The sequence below is a fragment of the Oryctolagus cuniculus genome, chromosome 14, assembly GCF_964237555.1.
Source record: "Oryctolagus cuniculus chromosome 14, mOryCun1.1, whole genome shotgun sequence".
Lineage (NCBI taxonomy): Eukaryota > Metazoa > Chordata > Mammalia > Lagomorpha > Leporidae > Oryctolagus > Oryctolagus cuniculus.
This window is the reverse complement of record NC_091445.1, coordinates 76,434,045-76,455,153: the sequence shown is the minus strand read 5'-3', so window position 1 is coordinate 76,455,153 and position 21,109 is coordinate 76,434,045. Positions and strand designations below refer to the sequence as shown.

Below are 21,109 nucleotides of genomic sequence, written 5' to 3'. Positions count from 1 at the left end.
TAGATACATAACAAAAATGTCAAGAAGTCCAGAATGGAATACAGCTGCTTTTCTTTAAGCTCTGAAATCCACCAAAACAATCAAAGGAAATAAAAGTAAACTTCATTTAAAACCAACCTAGTGTATACAATACCCAACTGACTGCTAAAATTAAATTTGAACCAAATCCAGGGAGGAGACCGAAACTTTGAAGAATTTAAAAAAAAAAAAATCCATATACACAACCATGAAGCAACAGAACCAAATTATATCTGGGATTTAAGTGTGAGTTCTACGTCTCTATCATCTTCCACCCTTCCTCCAGAGTGATCTGTTCCACTCAAGGGAAGAAAAATAAGACTTGGTGGCAGAGCACTGAAACAACTCAGCCGTACCTAGGGCTGCCGCATGTCCCGACTTCCGAGCACTTTCCTTACCCCCAAGCAGCTGACACTCAACACTTAGAATTCATGAGTGTCCAGCCTTTGAACTACAAATCTAAGTGTATAATAGTAATGTGTATATAAATTACTTGGGGATCTAGTAGATCCTAATGTGATTTTGGGTTGACCATGAGATTCTGCATTTTTTTTAAAGATTTATTTATTTATTTAAAAGGTAGAGCTATAGAGAAAAGAAAGGCAGAGACAAAGAAAAATCTTCCATCCACTGTTCACCCCACAAATAGCCACAATGGCCAGGATTGGGTTGTGCCAGGCCAAAGCCAGGAGCTTCTTCTGGGTCTCCCACACAGGCCAGGGGCCCAAGCACTTAAGCCATCTTTTTTCCGCTGCTTTCCCACACACTTAGCAGAGAGCTGGATCGTAACAGGAGCAGCAAGGACTTGAAGCAGCACCCATATGGAATGCAGGTGCAGCAGATAGTGGCTTTACCCACTGTGCCACAGCACCTGCCTGAGACTGCATTTCTAGTAAGTTCCTTAGATGATGCCAATGCTACTGGCCTGCCAAACATTCTGAAAAGCAAAATTCCTACATCCACCAGAAGACAAGACTAGAAAACATCAATAACATAACTATTCACATAGAAAAATACTGGAAGTTACGCAGATGACCATCAGCATAATTTTAATTTATAGCATATTCAGAATATTATACATTCACAAATAATCTACAGATACTTGCAACAACATTGAAAAGTGTGACACAAGACATAATATACAGCTCCCTTCTATATGACTGTCATTTATAGGGAAAACAGAACTACGATGTTAGAAATCAGGATAATGGTCACTCCTGACCAGAGGAATAGTGCTTGGAAGACAAAGGAGGGATTACAGAGTACTGCTAATGCTTTTTTGTTGATCCGGGTACTGATTACCACAGTATGTTCAGCTTGTGAAATTGATTTATAATTAAAATACTGTAATACAAGCACAGTGAATCTGTATGTCTCTGGGGCCTCCAAAAAAGGTCATGTCTAGGAAATGGGAGTTTAGCCTAGCAGTTAAGACACCTGAATCCCCATTGGACTACACCTGGATTTGATTCACAGCTCCAGTCCTGGTTCCAGCTTCCTTCCTGCTAAAATGGATGCTTGGAGGCAGCAGTGATGGTAAGTGATTGGGTTCCTGCCATCCAACAGGAATGTTTGACTGCATTTCTAGCTCCCAGCTTCAGTACCAGCCCAGTCCCAGTTGTGGGTATTTGGAAAGTAAAATAGTGGATGGGGCACACACTTCTCTTTCTCTCTCTTCCCTCTCCCCCATCCAGCCACTCACTCTCCCCTTCCCCATCTGCCTCTCAGAATTTTTTTTTTTAAATTATACCCTGGAAAAGGCATTTGGCACAGGGACCACATCACCACTTGGGATTCTTACATCCCATACCAGACTGCCTGGTTCAAGCCTCAGTTCCTCTACTTCCAATTCAGTTTCCTGCTAATGCACATCCTGGGAGGCAGCAGGAGATGGCTCAAGGACTTCAGTCCCGGCTATCCACATGGGGGATCCAGATGGAGTTCTTGGTTCCTGGCTGCAGCCCAACTCCATCCTGGCTCCTGTGAGCATTTGGAGAAAATAAACTGCAAAGATTTCAAAAGGTTTTTAGCACCAAAATACATTTATTATATAACATGTCTGAACAGGTTTGAGGTACTATGAAGGATAAGACAACAATTTGTAAAGAACTCCTATTAAAGCAGTAATAGCTCTGCAAAAAGTGAAACACAAACAAAAATCTTAAAATGGAGCTTCTGAACAGAAGAACGCTGAAATCACTGATGCTACATGTCAGAAGCTTATGGGGAACCAATGCCTCAAAATCAACAATTTACGAATCAGTAATTTATTTTAAGAAGGAAAAATATGATGTTAAAGATGAAGTCCACAATGGCAGGCCATCCACATCAATTTTCAAGCAAAGCATTTATATTGTTGGTACCCTAATTGAAAATAACAAGAGTCAACCCCACATTTCAACTGGTTCAACTTACATAATTCTGATTGACAAAGTATACCAAACCCTCTGTTCAATATCTGCAAAAACTGCTGTGCCCAAATCAGTCATAGAAAGGGAAACAGTTTCTATGGAAATTTCAAACAAGCAGGAGATCCTAAAACCTTTTTTTTTCAAGAATTTTAATGACAAAACATGGGTTTACCAGTATGATCCTAAAGACAAAATATAACCCCAGCAACGGCTACCAAGAGTTTGATATGGTGCAGTCAAAGCGAAAGTGGGCCAGTCAAAAAGCAAAGATCAATGCGACAATTCTGGGGAATGCTCAGGGCATTTTTTCTTGTTGACTTTCTGGAGGACCAAAGAATGATAACATATGCTTTTGATGACAGTGTTTTGAGAAAGTTAGGCAAAGTCTTAGTAGAAAAATACCTGGGAAAGCCTCACCACAATGATCTTCATTTCCCTCATCAGTCAACGTCAACTTTTCAAGAATTGAGGGTGGGGAGGGAGAGGCGGCACTGTGGCATACCGGGTAAGGCCGCCGCCTGCAGTGCCAGCATCCCATATGGGCGCCGGTTTGAGCCCCGGCTGTTCCATTTCCAATCCAGCTCTCTGCTATGGCCTGGGAAAGCAGTAGAAGATGGCCCAAGTCCTTGGGCCCATGCACCCACGTGGGAGACCCAGAAGAAGTGCCTGGTTCCTGGCTTCGGATCAGCTCAGCTCTGGCCACTGCAGCCAGTTGGGGGTGAACCACTGGATGGAAGACCTATCTCTGTGTGTGTGTGTGTGTGTGTGTGTGTGTGTGTAACTCTTTCATATAAATAAATAAATCTTTAAAAAAAAAAAGAATTTCCATGGGACAGCCAGTTGGGGAGTAAACCAGTAGATGGAAGACCTCTCTATATATATATTATATATATCTCTATATCTATAGATATCTATAGGTAAATAGATATCTATAGAGATACAGATATAGATATAGAGAATCTTTATCTCTGTGTGAAACTTCATCTCTAACTCTGACTTTCAAATAAATAAATAAATCTTTTAAAAAAAGAATTTCAATGGGGGCATGTACCGTGGCGCACTTGGTTAATCCTCCACCTGTGGCGCTGGCATCCCATATGGGCGCCGGTTCTAGTCCCGGTTGCTCCTCTTCCAGTCCAGCTCTCTGCTATGGCCTGGGAAAGCAGTAAAAGATGGCCCAAGTGCTTGGGCCCCTGCACCCACATGGGAGACCAGGAGGAAGCACCTGGCTCCTGGCTTCGGATTGGCACATCTCCAGCCATTGCGGCCATTTGGAGAGTGAACCAATGAAGGAAGACCTTTCTCTCTGTCTCTCTGTCTGTAACTCTACCTGTCAAATGAATACATAAAATCTTAAAAAAAAATTTCAACGAGAAATTTGTAGACAATCAACTTACAGTCCTGATTTGACTCTTTCTGAATTTGTTTCCTAGTCTAAAAAAAAAAAAAAAAAAACTTAAGGACCAGCATTGTGATGTATGTAGCAGGTAAAGACGATGCCTGCAATGTCGACATCCCATAAGGGTGCCAGTTCATGTCCTAGCTGTTCTGCTTTCAATCCAGCTCCCTGCTAATGGCTTGAGGAAAAGCAGCAGAAGATGGCCCCAACTGCTTGAACCCCTGCCATCCATATGTAAGATCCAGATGAAGCTCCTGACTTTGGTCTGCCCCAGTCCTGGCAACTGTGGCCATTTGGGGCATGAACTAGCAGATGGAAGACCTCTCTGACTCTTTTTCTGTCTCTGCAACTGACTTGGAAAATAAACAAAAATAAATCTTTTTAAAAATCTGAAAAGTATCCATTTATCACACAGTTATTCTTAAGTGTTGAAAATTAACTGAAATGTGATCCCTGTTAAACATAAGAGTGGGAATAAGAGAGGGAAGAGATGTATAATTTGGGGCATGCTCGGGCTGACTTGCCCCAATTGGTAGAGTTGGAAACATACCAGGGGATTCCAGTTCAATCCCATCAAGGTGGCATGTGCCAATGCCATCTCACTATTCCAAGTGATCAATTTCAGTTCACAATTGATCATAATGAAAGGACTAAGAGTCAAAGGGAGCACATACACAAGTCTAGTACCTGCTAACACTAACCGATAGAATAAATAAAGGGGAGAGTGATCCAACATGGGAAGTGAGATACTCAGCAGACTCATAGAATGGCGGATGTCCTAAATAGCACTCTGGCCTCAGAATCAGCCCTAAAGGCATTCGGATCTGGCTGAAAAGCCCATGAGAGTATTTCAGGCATGGAAAGCCAAGACACTCTGGCAAAAAGATCTCTGTGAGTGAGATCCCAGTGGAAAGAACAGGTCTTCAAAGAGGGAGGTGCCTTTCTCTGAAGGGAGGAGAGAACCTCCACTTTGACTATGACCTTGGCTAAACAAGATAAAAGTTGGAGAACTCAAGGGGCTTCCATAGCCTTGGAAACTCATGACTGGTGCATAGGGAGATTACTGATGCCATAAACAGGAGTGTCAATTTGTAAAGTCAACAACAGGAGTCACTGTGCACTTACTCCTCATGTAGGATCTCTGTCCTTAATGTGCTATACATTGAGGCTTAATGCTATAACGAGTACTCAAACAGTATATTTCACTTTGTGTTTCTATGGGGGTGCAAACGGTTGAAATCTTTACTTAATGTACACTAAACTTATCTTCTGTAAAAAAAAAAAAAAAAGAAAAAAAGAAAAGAAATTATCAATTCCCAACTTGACTCTCACTGGGATTAAACATGACAATAGGTCTGATCTGATTTCATCATCATTTAAAAAAAATCATCTATTATTTTTCACTTTATGTTTCTGTGTGGGAGCAAACTGTTGAAATCCTTACTTAAGGTATACTAAGCTGATCTTCTGTATATTAAGATAATCGGGCCGGCGCCGCGGCTCACTAGGCTAATCCTCCGCCTAGCAGCGCCGGCACACCGGGTTCTAGTCCCAGTCGGGGCGCCGGATTCTGTCCCGGTTGCCCCTCTTCCAGGCCAGCTCTCTGCTGTGGCCCGGGAGTGCAGTGGAGGATGGCCCAGGTGCTTGGGCCCTGCACTCCATGGGAGACCAGGAAAAGCACCTGGCTCCTGGCTCCTGCCATCGGATCAGCGCGGTGCGCCGGCCGCAGCGCGCCAGCCGCGGTGGCCATTGGAGGGTGAACCAACGGCAAAGGAAGACCTTTCTCTCTGTCTCTCTCTCTCACTGTCCACTCTGCCTGTCAAAAAAGAAAAAAAAAAAAAAGATAATCGAAAATGAATCTTGATGTGAATGGAAGGGGAGAGGGAGTGGGAAAGGGGAGGGTTGTGGGTGGGAGGGACGGTATGGGGGGGGGGAAGCCATTGTAATCCATGAGTCGTACTTTGGAAATTTATATTCATTAAATAAAAGATAAAAAAAAATCTGAAAAGTATCCATTTTTATTCAATTAATAATGTAAATTTTAAAAAAAAGACTGCATTGACAAGGTTAAATTCCCAGAACCCTCAGGTTTAAGATTTCTTTATTTGAAAGTCAGAGTTACAGGAAGACAGAAGTTACAGGGGACAGAAGCAGAGTGGAAGAGGGGGAGGAGGAGAGAAAGAGAGGGAGGGAAGGGAATAGATACCTCTTCCATCTGCTGGTTCACTACCCAAATGGCTACAATGGCTAAGCCAAAGCCAGGAGCTTCTTCCAGGTCTCCCATGTGGGTGCAGGGTCCCTTTCCATGCCTTCCCAGGTCATCAGCAGGGAGCCATATCAGAAGCAGAACAGCCAGAACTCCAACCAGCACCAATATGGGATGCTGGCACCGTAAATGGTGCCTTAACACACTGCACCATGGTGCTGCTGGCCCCAGACCCTCAGTTCATTAGGGATGAAATAAATCATTGGTATTATCACTTACAGAAGTGTCTTACGTTGATAAATGGAGTTTTTATCCTTTTAAAATATTTTTATTTGCAAGGTGCAGAGAGAGAGAATGCCCATCTGCTTGGTTCACTCCTCAAATGCCTGCAACAGCTGTGACTGGTTAAAGCCAAAGCCAGGAGCTGGGAAATAAATCCAGGTCTCCAATGTGGATGGCAGAAACCCAATTACTTGATACATTATTACTGCCTCGAAGTGTCTGTATCAGCAGGAAGCAGGAATTGGGAGTCAAACCCAGTATTTGAACAAAGGCACTCTGATATGGGATGCAGGCATCCCAAGTGGTGGCTTAACTGGCTATACAACACTTGCCCCAGTAAGTTTTTTTAAAAAAACCAAGAATCTGCTCTGATCTATATAAAATCTTTAAGATTTTTATTTATTCAAAAGGTAGAATGTCCGTATGTGTGGTATGTGGATTAGAGAGAGAAAGAAATGACTCTTTCATCTGCTGGTTCACACCTCAAATGCCCTCAATAGCTAGGTCTGGGCCAAGCCAAAGCCAGGAGCCAGGAACTCCATCCTGGTCTCCCACGTGGTTGGCAGTGGACCAACTACTTGGGCCATCATCAGTTGCCTTCTCAGGAGCATTAGCAGGAAGCTGGATTGGAGGTCGAGCAACTAGGACTCAAACTGGCACTCCAACATTGGATGCCAGTATTCTAAACCAAAATCAAGTGACAATCACAACAAAAAAGCTACATGCTAATTTTACATTAACTCAAAAGTACTAAGCAAAAAACAAAAACATCAATTTCACCCACTACTGCAATGTAAGAGGCACACGGGAATCTATCCTAGGAATAAAAAGTTCTAGTTGCTTGATTTTTTTGTAACTTACTTATACAACAGGCAGAGAGACAGAGCACCCATCTCCCAACTCACTCCCCAAATCACCAAAATGACGAGTAGGCCAGGGCTACAAACTCAATCCAGGTCTCCTATGTGAGTGGCAAGAACCCCTCAAAAAGGCATTTAATAATATTCAACTGTCATTTCTGAGTAAAAACTATTCAAATAGAAAAATCTTAAACAGTAAAAACTAAAACTTAACTAATTATAAAAATTTTGGAGCACTGCCGTTTAAGTGAGGAAAAACTTATTGCTTGGTATTTCCACTACTAGTCAATGAACTGTACATCTAATGCTTTATGACAACAGAACAAAACAAAAAAAGATGAAACCTGTATCACCACAAACAGAGAAAAGACATAATATGCTAGGAAAATCAGGTGGCTTTATGAAAACAAATAAAATTGAAGCCCTATTTTATAACACAGTCAAAAGAATGCACAATTAACTGTACACTTAAAAACAGATAATATTTTGTATTATGTGCATTTTATTATAACTTGAAAAGAATTCCACTATAACTGCTGAAAACTTATGGCAAAGGTTGACCAGAAAAACGCTAATGCAAAAGATTCTCTTTTGTGATCACGCTATTACAACAGAAACCAAAAAAGAGCCAGCGTGGCCAACCTAAGATCAGACAAAAAAAAGACAAAAACTGTTGAGAGAGACAAAGAAGGGCACTATGTAATGATTGAGGGGTCAATTCAACAGAAGATGTAACTATTATAAATAAATATGCACCTAATTATAGGCCACCTGGCTATTTAAAAGAAACCTTAATGGATCTAAAGAGACACTGACTACAATACAATAGTAATGGGGGACATTAATACCCCACCTTCAGCAATAGACAGATCAACCAGATATAAAATCAGCAAGGAAACAACAGAGTTAATCGACACTACAGACCAAATGGACCTAACAGATACCTACAGAACTTTTCATCCTACGGCTGCAGAATACAAAAAAAAAAAAAAAATCAAATAACTTGGAATAAATTTAACCAAGGATGTCAAAGGTCTCTATGATGAGAATTACAAAACATTAAAGAAATAGAAGACGACACAAAAAAATGGAAAAATCTCTCATGTTTATGGATTGGAAGAATCAGTATCATCAAAATGTCTATACTACTGAAAGCAATTTACAGATTCAATGTGATACCAATCAAAATACCAGTGACATTCTTCTGAGATATAGAAAAAATGCTGAAATTCATATGGAAACACAGGAGACCCAGAACAGTTAAAGCAATCTTATACAACTAAAACAAAGACATCACAATACCTGATTTCAAGATGTACTACATGGCAGTTATAATCAAAACAGCCTAGTACTGGTACAAAAATAAATGAATAGATCAACAGAACAGAACAGAAATGCCAGAAATCAATCCAAGCTTCTACAACCAACTTATATTTGACAAAGGAGCTAAAATCAATCCCTGGAGCAGAGGCAGTCTCTTCAACAAATGGTGCTGGGAAAACTGGATCTCCACATACAAAAGTATCAAGCAAGAGGGGGAGGAGGAGAGAAAGAGACTCCTACCTTACACATTACACAAAAATCCTCTCAAAATAGATTAAAGACCTATATCTATGACCCAATACCATCAAATTACTAAAGAACATTGGGGAAACCCTGCAAGACATTGGCATAGGCAAAGAATTCTTGGAAAAGACCCCCGAGGCACAGGCAATGAAAGCCAAAATTGACAAATGGGATCACATCAACTGGAGAAGCTTCTGCACTGCAAAAGAAACCCTCAACACAGTGAAGAGGCAACCGACAGAATGGGAAAACTTATTTGCAAACTATGCCATTAATAAAGGATTAATAACCAGAATATATAAAAAAATCAAGAAACTCACAACAAAACAAGCAACCCAGTTAAGAAATGAGCAAAGGACTCATACAGACATCTTTTTTTATATATGAATCATTTCAAGTTTTTTTTTTAAAGAAGAGGAGGATGAAAGATTTGAACAATTAATTTACTAATCAGATATACACGTAAGGCAGCCACAAAACACACAGAACACTGGAGTTAAAGGTAAGTTTTATTGCCAGATGGGGGATGCCCGATGGGCCAGGAGCAGATAGAGAAGGAACATAAGACAGAGAGCACATGTTTGAGAACAGGTCCTTTGAATAGACATTTTTCAGAAGAGGAAATCCAAATGGCCAACAGACACATGAAAAAGTGCTCAGGATCACTAGCCAGCAGGGAAATGCAAATCAAAATCACCACGAGGGACTGGCGTTGTGGTGCACTAGGTTAATCCTCCACTTGTGGTGCCGGCATCCCATGTGGATGCCAGGTTCTAGACCCGGTTGCTCCTCTCCCAGTCCAGCTCTCTGCTGTGGCCTAGGATAGCAGTGGAGGATGGCCCAAGTCCTTGGGCCCCTGCACCCACGTGGGAGACCAGGAGGAAACTCCTGGCTCCTGGCTCCAGATTGGTGTAGCTCCGGCCATAGTGGCCATTTGGAGAGTGAACCAACGGAAGGAAGACCTTTCTCTCTCTCTCTCTGTAAACTCCATCTGTCAAATAAAAAAAAAAAAAACACCACGAGGTTTCACCCCACCCTCCACTGGAATGGCTTTAATACAGAAATCAATAAACAACGAATGCTGGAGAGGATGTTGAGGGAAAAGGTACCCTAATCCACTCTTGGTGGGAATGTAAACTGGTAAAGCCACTATGGAGGACAGTATGAAGATACATCAGAAATCTGAATATAGACCTACCATATGACCATCCCACTCTTGGGAATTTACCCAAGGGAAATTTGTATAAACTTAATTTAAAATAGGGATAAAGGAAGAGGGGTTGCAGTGAGAGTGGGCACAGTGTTTAGAATCTTCCTGTTCCTAAAGTTGTAATTATGAAGTGCAAGAAGTTTGTAACTATAAAGCTGGATAGTTCTGCATGCATTCCCATGGACTTACTTCTAAGGGTACAGTTTAAAAACTAGCCATGGGATCCCAGATCCCCCTAAGCTGGGTGGTAAAAATAGCATTTAAAGTGTTAAAGTGATCATACGGTTAGGATTAAGTGCTAAAGTGATCATATAAATTAGATTGTTTGGTAATAATAGAATTAAAAAGGAATGAATGCTCCAACATGGAAGCAGTCCATACAGCAGATTCAGAATGACAACTGCTTTAAGTAGCACTCTGACCTCATAATCAGCCCTTAAGGCATTCTGGTCTGGCTAAAGAGCCCATGAGAGCACTTCAGGCATGGAAAGCTAAGACACTGTGGCAAAAAATATTCTACATGAAGGACCTCTGTGGGTGAGACGCCAGTAAAAAGGGGTCAAAGAAGGGTGTACTTTTTTCCAAAGGGAGGAGAGAACTTCCACATTCCTTATGGCCTTGTAAAAATACTGAAGGAGTTTGTGGATTCAAAAGGCTAATCCACAGCCTAGGCAGCTCATGTCAAGAACCTCAGGTGATCAATGACATCATATAGTTAGTTACATTAACAGCAGCAATCATGGTGCACTAAACTTCTCACGCAGGACCTCTATCCTCAAAGAGTTGTTATTTTGAGAACAGATGTTTTTTTCATTTTAGTATATTAACTGGAGGATATTAATTTTTTTTTTTGCCAGGCAGAGTTAGAGAGAAAGACAAAGAGAAAGGTCTTCCTTCTGTTGGTTCACTCCCCTAATGGACACCACAGCTGGTGCTGCGCTGATCTGAAGTCAGGAGCCGGGTACTTGCTCCCAGTCTCCCATGCGGGTGCAGAGACCCACGCACTTGGCCATCCTCCACTGCCCTCCCAGGCCACAGCAAAGAGCTGGACTGGAAGAGGAGCAACTGGGACTAGTACCCGGCACCCCAACCGGGACTAGAACCCGGGGTGCCGGCACCGCAGGTGGAGGATTAGCCAAGTGAGCCATGGTGCCGGCCAGAGGATATTCTTATGTCTCATAACTAAAACATTATGCCTAAGTGTCTAACTCCATCGCTTGTTTTCTTAGCTGGTTCCTTAATTCATGTTAAGGACTTACTTTCTTTTAATGTATTAAGTGGAAGGTATTCTTATGTCTTATAGTTATGTCTAAGTGCTCGCAAAAGATGTATCATTCTCAGGTGCTTCTTTAAATTTAATTAAATTTGTCAAAAAAAAAGTGAAATTAACTTTGAGATGCAATAACTTTGAACAGCCCTTGTCTTGACTGTCGAAAAACAATTTGGAATTTTTTTTCATGCAAATTGTTGAACTTTTTACTTAGTATAGAGTTAGACTTCTGGGTATAAAGTTAATTGAAAATAGATCTTAGTAGAGAATAATCTGGTAATGGGAGAGGTAAGAGGGGTGTGAGTATGGGTGGGAGGGGTGGGTATGGTGGAAAGAATCACTATATTCCTAAACTTGTACTGATAAGATGCATTAAGTTTGTATTCCTTAAATAAAAGGTTTCTTTGGGAAAAAAATCTAACACAAAATTACAAAATCTTCAAAACACAAAAGCAAAATGAAACCCTAGAAACTTCAGAAATATTTAGCAAAGTAGTCATATCAGGACTCCAAATATTGAACTTCTCAACATAATTAAATTTTCATATACAGTCAAGTAATATAAAGTTCACGTAAAAATTATTTCCAATCTAAAGTTGTTAATGGAAGCTTCCTTTGTACAAACACATGCTCTTTTTCTATCTCAAATTAATTAAAACAAAAAAGAGTGGGCATAATGGCACAGCAGCCTAAGCCACAGCTTGGGATGTCCACATGTCATAACAAAGCTCCTGGTTCAAGTCTTGCCTACTCCACTTCCAATCCAGTTCCTTGCTAATGTACTCAGGAAAGCAAGGGCTGATAATTCAAGTACTTGAATCCCTGCCACCCATGTGGTAGACCAAGTTGGAGTTCCTGGCTATTGCAGGCATTTGGGGAATGGACTAGCAGATACATCTCTCTCCCCCTCCTTCCCATTCTGCCTTTCAAATAAATAAATATATCTTAAAAACAAAAAAAATGACATGTATTACTTTTTACCAATTTTTTTAATATTTCCAACAAACACTCACAAATTTCATCTGGTAGAAGCAAAATTAGCCCTGTAATGGGGTTTCAGCAGGGGTTAATTCCAAGAAAGTCTGAAAATCTGAATATTTTATAATAAGCCAGTGTTTATGAAAGATAAATACATCTTGACAATAGCAAAGGCTTATATAAACTTAACTTTTTATCAAGAGACTTATCTTGAATTCAAAGTGTACATGAGAACTAAAGTTATCTTAACCCAATACACTCTTTCAGACTCTCTTCACATCTCACTACAGGTTGTTTCACTGTAGGCCAGGCAGAGTCAGCAGCTTTCTTGACTAAAATGTTTTATCTCATTCAGTAATTCTCCATGAGAAATAATAAAACTACTTTCCAGTGGTACTAGTTCTTTCACTAGTCGACCCTGAAAGTAATAGTAACACAAACTCACAAAGACATAGAGCAAATTCACAGTAAGTTAAATGTCACACAAAGTAAAATAAAGTTGGTTTGGACCAATGAAAAAGTCCCGAAGTTAGGAGGTGGGTGATGGTTACATAGCAACACAAATGCACTAATACCACTGAATTATACACTTAAAAATGAGTAAAATGGTACATTTTATGTTATGTGTATTTTACTACAATAAAAACATGTTTATGTAGTAACAATATTTCAGCCCCTTTTGGACAAAAACAAAGTAAATGGCGATTGCTACAAGTTTAATTTCCTAGATCAAGTCCTACCACTTCCACCCTTATTCCCATCTATATCAGCTCTATAAAACACAGTTGGGGGGCTGGCGCTGTGGTTTAGTGGGTGAAGCTGCCACCTGCAGTGCCAGCGTCCCATATGGGTGCCAATTCGTGTCCCGGCTGCTCCACTTCTGATCCAGCTCTCTGCTGTGGCGTGGGAAAGCAGTGGAAGACGGCCTAAGTCCTTGGGCCCCTGCACCCATGTGGGAGACCCAGAAGCATCTCCTGGCTCCAAATCGGCGCAGCTCCAGCTGTTGCAGTCATCTAAGGAGTGAAGCAGCAGATGGAAGACCTCTCTCTCTCTACGCCTCTGCCTGTCTATAACTCTGCTTTCAAATAAATAGTTCTTAAACAAAAACAAACACACACACACACACTTACAGACAGACACCCCGGGTGGAAATAAGTGCAGAATGAGGGGTTGGGGGAGGGGTCAGCGGGGAAAAATGGGCTCCTTTATCTTGACACTTATTTGTCATACTTTCCTGGGTTTTTCCTCAGATTTCTGATTCCAAAGAAATTCATGGTATCTTGATGTTATGGCAGATTTGGCTTAAACAGCTGTGATCCTAACAAGTCAGCAATATTGTAACCTACTTCAAACAACCTTGCAGTCTGTTGTCCTACTCCCTTAGGTCAGAAATCATGAAAGCTGGCACCTTGGCTCACTTGGTTAATCCTCCGCCTGCAGCACCAGCATCCCATATGGGCGCTGGGTTCTAGTCCTGGTTGCTCCTCTTCCAGTCCAGCTCTCTGCTGTGGTCCGGGAGGGCAGTGGAGAATGGCCCAAGTCCTTGGGCCTTGCACCCACATGGGAGACCAGGAGAAGCACCTGGCTCCTGGCTTCGGATTGGTGTAGCTCCAGCTGTAGTGGCCATTTGGGGGATGAACCAATGAAGGAAGACCTTTCTCTCTGTCTCTCTCCCTAACTATCTGTCAAATAAATAAAATTAATTAATTAAAAAAAAAAGAAATCCTGAAAATACCTAGCAACCTGCATACCAAACATACAACTTCCTGGTTGGGCAAAGGTTTTACAGCAACTCACAAAAGCAAATACTACACAGCATAACACTATTCTCTCCTTTCTCTCCCTTTCTGTAGCTAGAAGTGGCCCAGCCCCAAATAGAAAAACCATAATGAATTCCCACTAGAAAATTTTAAAAATAATCTCTTCAAGATGTCTACTAGCCTATTCCTCATCATTAGATGAAATCCTTAACCTAAAGAGCTTCATCTTTTTGACTCACACATACCTGTTGTTGAAACTGGAGTCCTACTATGAGTGTCTCCATTTGCTCCAGAAGAGAATCTATCCTGTAAGGAACAAAGACTTGTTTTCCACTTTGAATAATGAGAATGTGTCATCTCTTTCACAAATGGTAGAAAATCACAGAAACCTCCCCATTTTCACAAAAGATACATTTAACCCCCACTCACCCCATGGGTGTCTGAAATTGCAACTGCATCAAAGCACATATAAACTGTTTTACCTACATATACATGTCTGTGATAAAATTTAACTTATAAATTACACTGCAGGAGACAGAACAATCATAACAATATACTATTTAATAAGTCATGTAGGGCCGGCTCCATGGCTCATTTAGCTAATCCTCCACCTGTGGCACCGGCATCCCATAGGGGCACCGGGTTCTAGTCCCAGCTGCTCCTCTTCCAGTCCAGCTCTCTGCTGTGGCCCAGGAAGGCAGTGGAGGATGGCGCCTGCACCCGCGTGGGAGACCAGGAGAAAGCACCTGGCTCCTGGCTTCGGATCGGCATAGCTCCGCCCGTGGTGGCCATCTGGGGGGTGAACCAACGGAGGGAAGACCTTTCTGTCTCTCTCACTGTCTGACTCTATCTGTCAAATAAATTTAAAAAAAAGTTATGTGAATGTGGTGTGGTCTCTCCTAGTACAGTAAGTAATTTATTCTACTGTATTCATGCTTCTCGTGATGATGAGGTGAACTGAGATGAATGATGCAGGCCCTGTGACACAGCACTAGACTAACACTGACCTTCTTGGAATACACCAGAAAGAGGATCATTTGTTTCAGGCGTGATCCTAGATAGCAGGGTGGATATCACATACAGCATGGATATGTTGAACAAAGGGATGATTCACATCCCAGGTGAATAAAACAGGACTGTGGGAGATTTCATCACACTACTGAGAATGGCATATAATCGAAAATTTATGTGCTACTGCTGAAATTTTTTTGAAAAAATTTATTTATCAATCTGTCTTTTTTACTTATTTGAAAGGCACAGACATGGGGAAAGACAGAGACAAATCCACTAATTAACTCCCTAAATACCTGAAATGGCCAGGACTGGCCCAAGATGAAGCTAGGAGCCAGAAAGTAAATCCAGGTCTCCAATGTGTCAGCAAGGACCCAAACACTTGAGCTATCACCTGCTGCTTCCCATGATTCCTCTTCCACCAGCAATACCCATTCCATCCAGTCCTATCATCTTCATGTCCCAAATGACCTCCAGTTCCTCTCCTCCTCCTTGCTCCTTAACTTCTCTGACTTCATTTCCCACCACTCTTACCTCACTACACTATAGTTATGCTGGCTGTAGTTGGTTGACTCATGGCTACCCATAAATATCAAGTCCTAATCCATGGAACTTGTAAATTTTACTTTATTTGAAAAGGAGTTATAACAGCTATCATTAAATTGAGGATTTTGAAAGAGGAGATTACCCTGTATTATCTGAGTGGGTTCACAGGTGCTCTTTTGAAACACAAAGGAAAATATCAGACACACAAAAGGAGAAAGCTGTGTGAAGACATCAGAAAGGACTGTAACCACAAGCCAAGCAATATATATAAACCATCATAACCTAGGAAAGGCAGAGATTCTCTCCTAAACTCCCACTAGAAGGATAGCCCAGCTGACACTCAAATGTCTAACTTCTGGCTTCTAAAACCATGAGAGAATAAACTTTTTTAAAAAATATTCATCTATGGGGCCGGCGCTGTGGCATAGTGGGTAAAGCTGCCGCCTGCAGTGCTAGCATCCCATATGGATGCCAGTTCAAGTCCCAGCTGCTCCACTTCCGATCCAGCTCTCTGATAGAGCCTGAGAAAACAGTAGAAGATGGCCAAAGTGCTTGGGCCCCTGCACCCACATGTGAGACCCAGAAGAAGCTCCTGGCTCCTGGCTTCAGATTGGTGCAGCTCCAACTGTTGGGACCAACTGGGAAGCAAACCAACAGATAAAGACCTCTCTCTCTGCCTCTCCTCCTTCTCTCTGTGTAACTCTGACTTTCAAATAAACAAATCTTTTTCTAAAAATTCATTTATTTATTTATTTGAAAGTCAAAGTTACAGAGAAGGGGAAAGATGGGGGAGGGGAAGAGAGACAGAAAGAGATCTTCCATCCACTGGTTCAATCCCCAGATGGCCATAACGGCCAGGGCAGGGCCAGCCTGAACCCAGGAGCTTCTTCCAAGTCTCTCACATGGGTGACAGGCACCCAAGTACTTGGGCCATCTTCTGCTGCCTTCTGCAGGCCATTAGCAGGGAGCTGGATCAGCTACTGAGCAGCTGAGACACAAAGCAGCACTCACATAGGATGCCAGTGTCACAGGTGGTGGCTTTACCCACTATACAATAACGGCTTTGAGAAAATCAACTTCTATTGCATAAGCTACCCAATTTGTGGCAACTGACTACAGCAACCATAACAAGCTAACATACTGGCCTTCTTCCTATTACCCTAACACAGTAAGTTTGCACCCTCCTCAGGATCTCTGCACAAGATATCCTGTTAGAACTCCAAGTCTCAGGTTCATTACTCACCTGTTCCAAATTCATGCCACATCAGTCACATACACATATGTTCCTTTTTTATAGCACTTCACAGTATGTATAATTATTTCATTAAGTGCTTATTTTGTTTCCCCTAGTAAAATATGATGTCTAACACAGCAAGTACCTTATGTTCAACACTATCTCAAACACCTGGTGGAACCCAAAATATATTAACTCATGGGTCTTTTCATTATTTCATTTCTAGAATCCTTAGCTATAAACCATTTACACTTCAACCACACAAATGAATCAATTTAGAAATTTAAAATGTTTACCACATAAGGGCTCCAATACAGCAACTGATAATACTTTCTGCATTTTGATGAACATGTTTCTTTCACCTACACTCATTATTTTCAATTCTCAAATATTATATGCATACTTTAAAAAAAGATTTATTTATTTGAAATCTGGAGTTACAGAGAGAGAGAGAGAGAGATATATTCTCCACCTGCTGGTTTACTTTCAGATGGCCACAACAGCCAGTACTGAGCCAGAGCCAAGCCAGGCACTTCAACAGGGTTTCCCATGTGGGTGGTAGGGGCCCAAACACTTAGGCCATCTTCTACTCCTTTTTCCGACCATCAGCAGGGAGCTGGATTGGAAGTAGAGCAGGCGGGACTCAAACCAGCATCCATATGGGATGCCGGCATTGTGGGTAGTGGCTTTACCCGCTATGCCACAATGCTGGTCCCTGTGTGCTTACTTTCTAATCTAAACAATTATCTAAACATGATTACTATTGCCTAGTAAAATTGTAATTGTAGAGTAACTATCTCAAGCTCTTTCCATTTTATTTGCAAGAGTCATTGCCTTCTAAAATGTACCACAAAAATGCTAAGCAGAAGGGATTGCAAGATAAATTCCCTCGGTCAGCTAACAAGAAGCAATACAGGGGAAAGCATTTGACCTAGCAGTTAAGACACCACTTGGCCAGCATCCTATTGAATGGGAAAAGTTGGAAGGATTTCCACTGAAATCTGGCACCAGGCAGGGATGCCCACTCTCACCACTGCTATTTAACATAGTTCTGGAAGTTTTAGCCAGAGCCATCAGACAAGAAAAAGAAATCAAAGGAATACAAATCAAGAAGGAAGAAGTCAAACTATCCCTCTTTGCACGATATGATTCTGTACTTAGAGGATCCAAAGAACTCTACTAAGAGACTATTGGAACTCATAGAGGAGTTTGGCAAAGTGGCAGGATATAAAATCAATGCACAAAAATCAACAGCCTTTGTATACACAAGCAATGCCATGACTGAGAAAGAACTGCTAAGATCAATCCCATTCACAATAGCTACAAAAACAATCAAATACCTTGGAATAAACTTAACCAAGGACGTTAAAGATCTCTACGATGAAAATTACAAAACCTTAAAGAAAGAAATAGAAGAGGATACCAAAAAATGGAAAAATCTTCCATGCTCATGGATTGGAAAAATCAACATCATCAAAATGTCCATTCTCCCAAAAGCAATTTACAGATTCAATGCAATCCCAATCAAGATACCAAAGACATTCTTCTCAGATCTGGAAAAAATGATGCTGAAATTCATATGGAGGCACAAGAGACCTCGAATAGCTAAAGCAATCTTGTACAACAAAAACAAAGCCGGAGGCATCACAATACCAGACTTCAGGACATACTACAGGGCAGTTGTAATCAAAACAGCATGGTACTGGTACAGAAACAGATGGATAGACCAATGGAACAGAATTGAAACACCAGAAATCAATCCAAACATCTACAGCCAACTTATATTTGATCAAGGATCTAAAACTAATTCCTGGAGCAAGGACAGTCTATTCAATAAATGGTGCTGGGAAAACTGGATTTCCACGTGCAGAAGCATGAAGCAAGACCCCTACCTTACACCTTACACAAAAATCCACTCAACGTGGATTAAAGACCTAAATCTACGTCCTGACACCATTAAGTTATTAGAGAACATTGGAGAAACCCTTCAAGATATTGGCACAGGCAAAGAATTTCTGGAAAAGACCCAGGAGGCACAGACAGTCAAAGCCAAAATCAACTATTGGGATTGCATCAAATTGAGAAGTTTCTGTACTGCAAAAGAAACAGTCAGTAGAGTGAAGAGACAATCGACAGAATGGGAAAAAATATTTGCAAACTATGCAACAGATAAAGGGTTAATAACCAGAATCTACAAAGAGATCAAGAAACTCCACAAAAACAAAACCAACAACCCACTTAAGAGATGGGCCAAGGACTTCAACAGACATTTTTCAAAAGAGGAAATCCAAATGGCCAACAGGCACATGAAAAAATGTTCAAGGTCACTAGCAATCAGGGAAATGCAAATCAAAAGCACAATGAGGTTTCACCTCACCCCGGTTAGAATGGCTAACATACAGAAATCTACCAACAACAGATGCTGGCGAGGATATGGGGAAAAAGGGACACTAACCCACTGTTGGTGGGAATGCAAACTGGTCAAGCCACTATGGAAGTCAGTCTGGAGATTCCTCAGAAACCTGAATATAACCCTACCGTTCAACCCAGCCATCCCACTCCTTGGAATTTACCCAAAGGAGTTTAAATTGGCAAACAAAAAATCTGTCTGCACCCTAATGTTTATTGCAGCACAATTCACAATAGCCAAGACCTGGAACCAACCTAAATGCCCATCAATGGTAGACTGGATAAAGAAATTATGGGATATGTATTCTTTAGAATACTATACCGCAGTAAGAAACAACGAAATCCAGTCATTTGCAACAAAATGGAGGAATCTGGAACACATCATGCTGAGTGAAATAAGCCAGTCCCAAAGGGACAAATACCATATGTTCTCCCTGATCGGTGACAACTGACTGAACACCAAAAAGGAAACCTCCTGAAGTGAAATGGACACTATGAGAAATGGTGACTTGATCAGCATAGCCCTGACTGCTAATGGACAACTTAATACATTATCCCTCTTAGTATTTTTTTTTGTCTGTTCTACTTAATATGACTGGTTTAATTCTGTAATTATCACACAGTTATTCTTAAGTGTTGAAAATTAACTGAAATGTGATCCCTGTTAAACATAAGAGTGGGAATAAGAGAGGGAAGAGATGTATAATTTGGGGCATGCTCGGGTTGACTTGCCCCAAATTGGTAGAGTTGGAAACATACCAGGGGATTCCAGTTCAATCCCATCAAGGTGGCATGTGCCAATGCCATCTCACTATTCCAAGTGATCAATTTCAGTTCACAATTGATCATAATGAAAGGACTAAGAGTCAAAGGGAGCACATACACAAGTCTAGTACCTGCTAACACTAACCGATAGAATAAATAAAGGGGAGAGTGATCCAACATGGGAAGTGAGATACTCAGCAGACTCATAGAATGGCGGATGTCCTAAATAGCACTCTGGCCTCAGAATCAGCCCTAAAGGCATTCGGATCTGGCTGAAAAGCCCATGAGAGTATTTCAGGCATGGAAAGCCAAGACACTCTGGCAAAAAGATCTCTGTGAGTGAGATCCCAGTGGAAAGAACAGGTCTTCAAAGAGGGAGGTGCCTTTCTCTGAAGGGAGGAGAGAACCTCCACTTTGACTATGACCTTGGCTAAACAAGATAAAAGTTGGAGAACTCAAGGGGCTTCCATAGCCTTGGAAACTCATGACTGGTGCATAGGGAGATTACTGATGCCATAAACAGGAGTGTCAATTTGTAAAGTCAACAACAGGAGTCACTGTGCACTTACTCCTCATGTAGGATCTCTGTCCTTAATGTGCTTTACACTGAGGCTTAATGCTATAACGAGTACTCAAACAGTATATTTCACTTTGTGTTTCTATGGGGGTGCAAACGGTTGAAATCTTTACTTAATGTACACTAAACTGATCTTCTGTAAAAAAAAAAAAAAAAAAAAAAAAAGAAATTATCAATTCCCAACTTGACTCTCACTGGGATTAAACATGACAATAGGTCTGATCTGATTTCATCATCATTTAAAAAAAATCATCTATTATTTTTCACTTTATGTTTCTGTGTGGGAGCAAACTGTTGAAATCCTTACTTAAGGTATACTAAGCTGATCTTCTGTATATTAAGATAATCGAAAATGAATCTTGATGTGAATGGAAGGGGAGAGGGAGTGGGAAAGGGGAGGGTTGTGGGTGGGAGGGACGGTATGGGGGGGGGAAGCCATTGTAACCCATGAGTCGTACTTTGGAAATTTATACTCATTAAATAAAAGATAAAAAAATATCAACAGAAAAAAAAAAAGACACCACTTGGGATGACCACATCCCATACTGCAGCGTCTGAGTTCCAATGCCTCCTCTACTTTCCATTTTAGCCTCCTGTTAATGTACAC

General features: G+C 41.2%; 1 protein-coding gene across 10 annotated transcripts in view; it reads right to left on the bottom strand.

The window, feature by feature from the left end:
• DDX4 (DEAD-box helicase 4) overlaps positions 1-21,109 on the bottom strand; it is a 113,460-nt gene that overhangs the window by 84,084 nt on the left and 8,267 nt on the right. For 9 of the 10 annotated variants that reach the window (XM_002714040.5, XM_070056903.1, XM_070056902.1 and 6 more), the window contains exon 3: positions 14,206-14,266. The exons of the other annotated variant lie outside the window; for it this stretch is intronic. In XM_002714040.5, the coding sequence (XP_002714086.2) occupies positions 14,206-14,266 (61 nt within the window). The remainder of the gene's footprint in view (positions 1-14,205; positions 14,267-21,109) is intronic. 10 annotated transcript variants of the gene reach the window in all.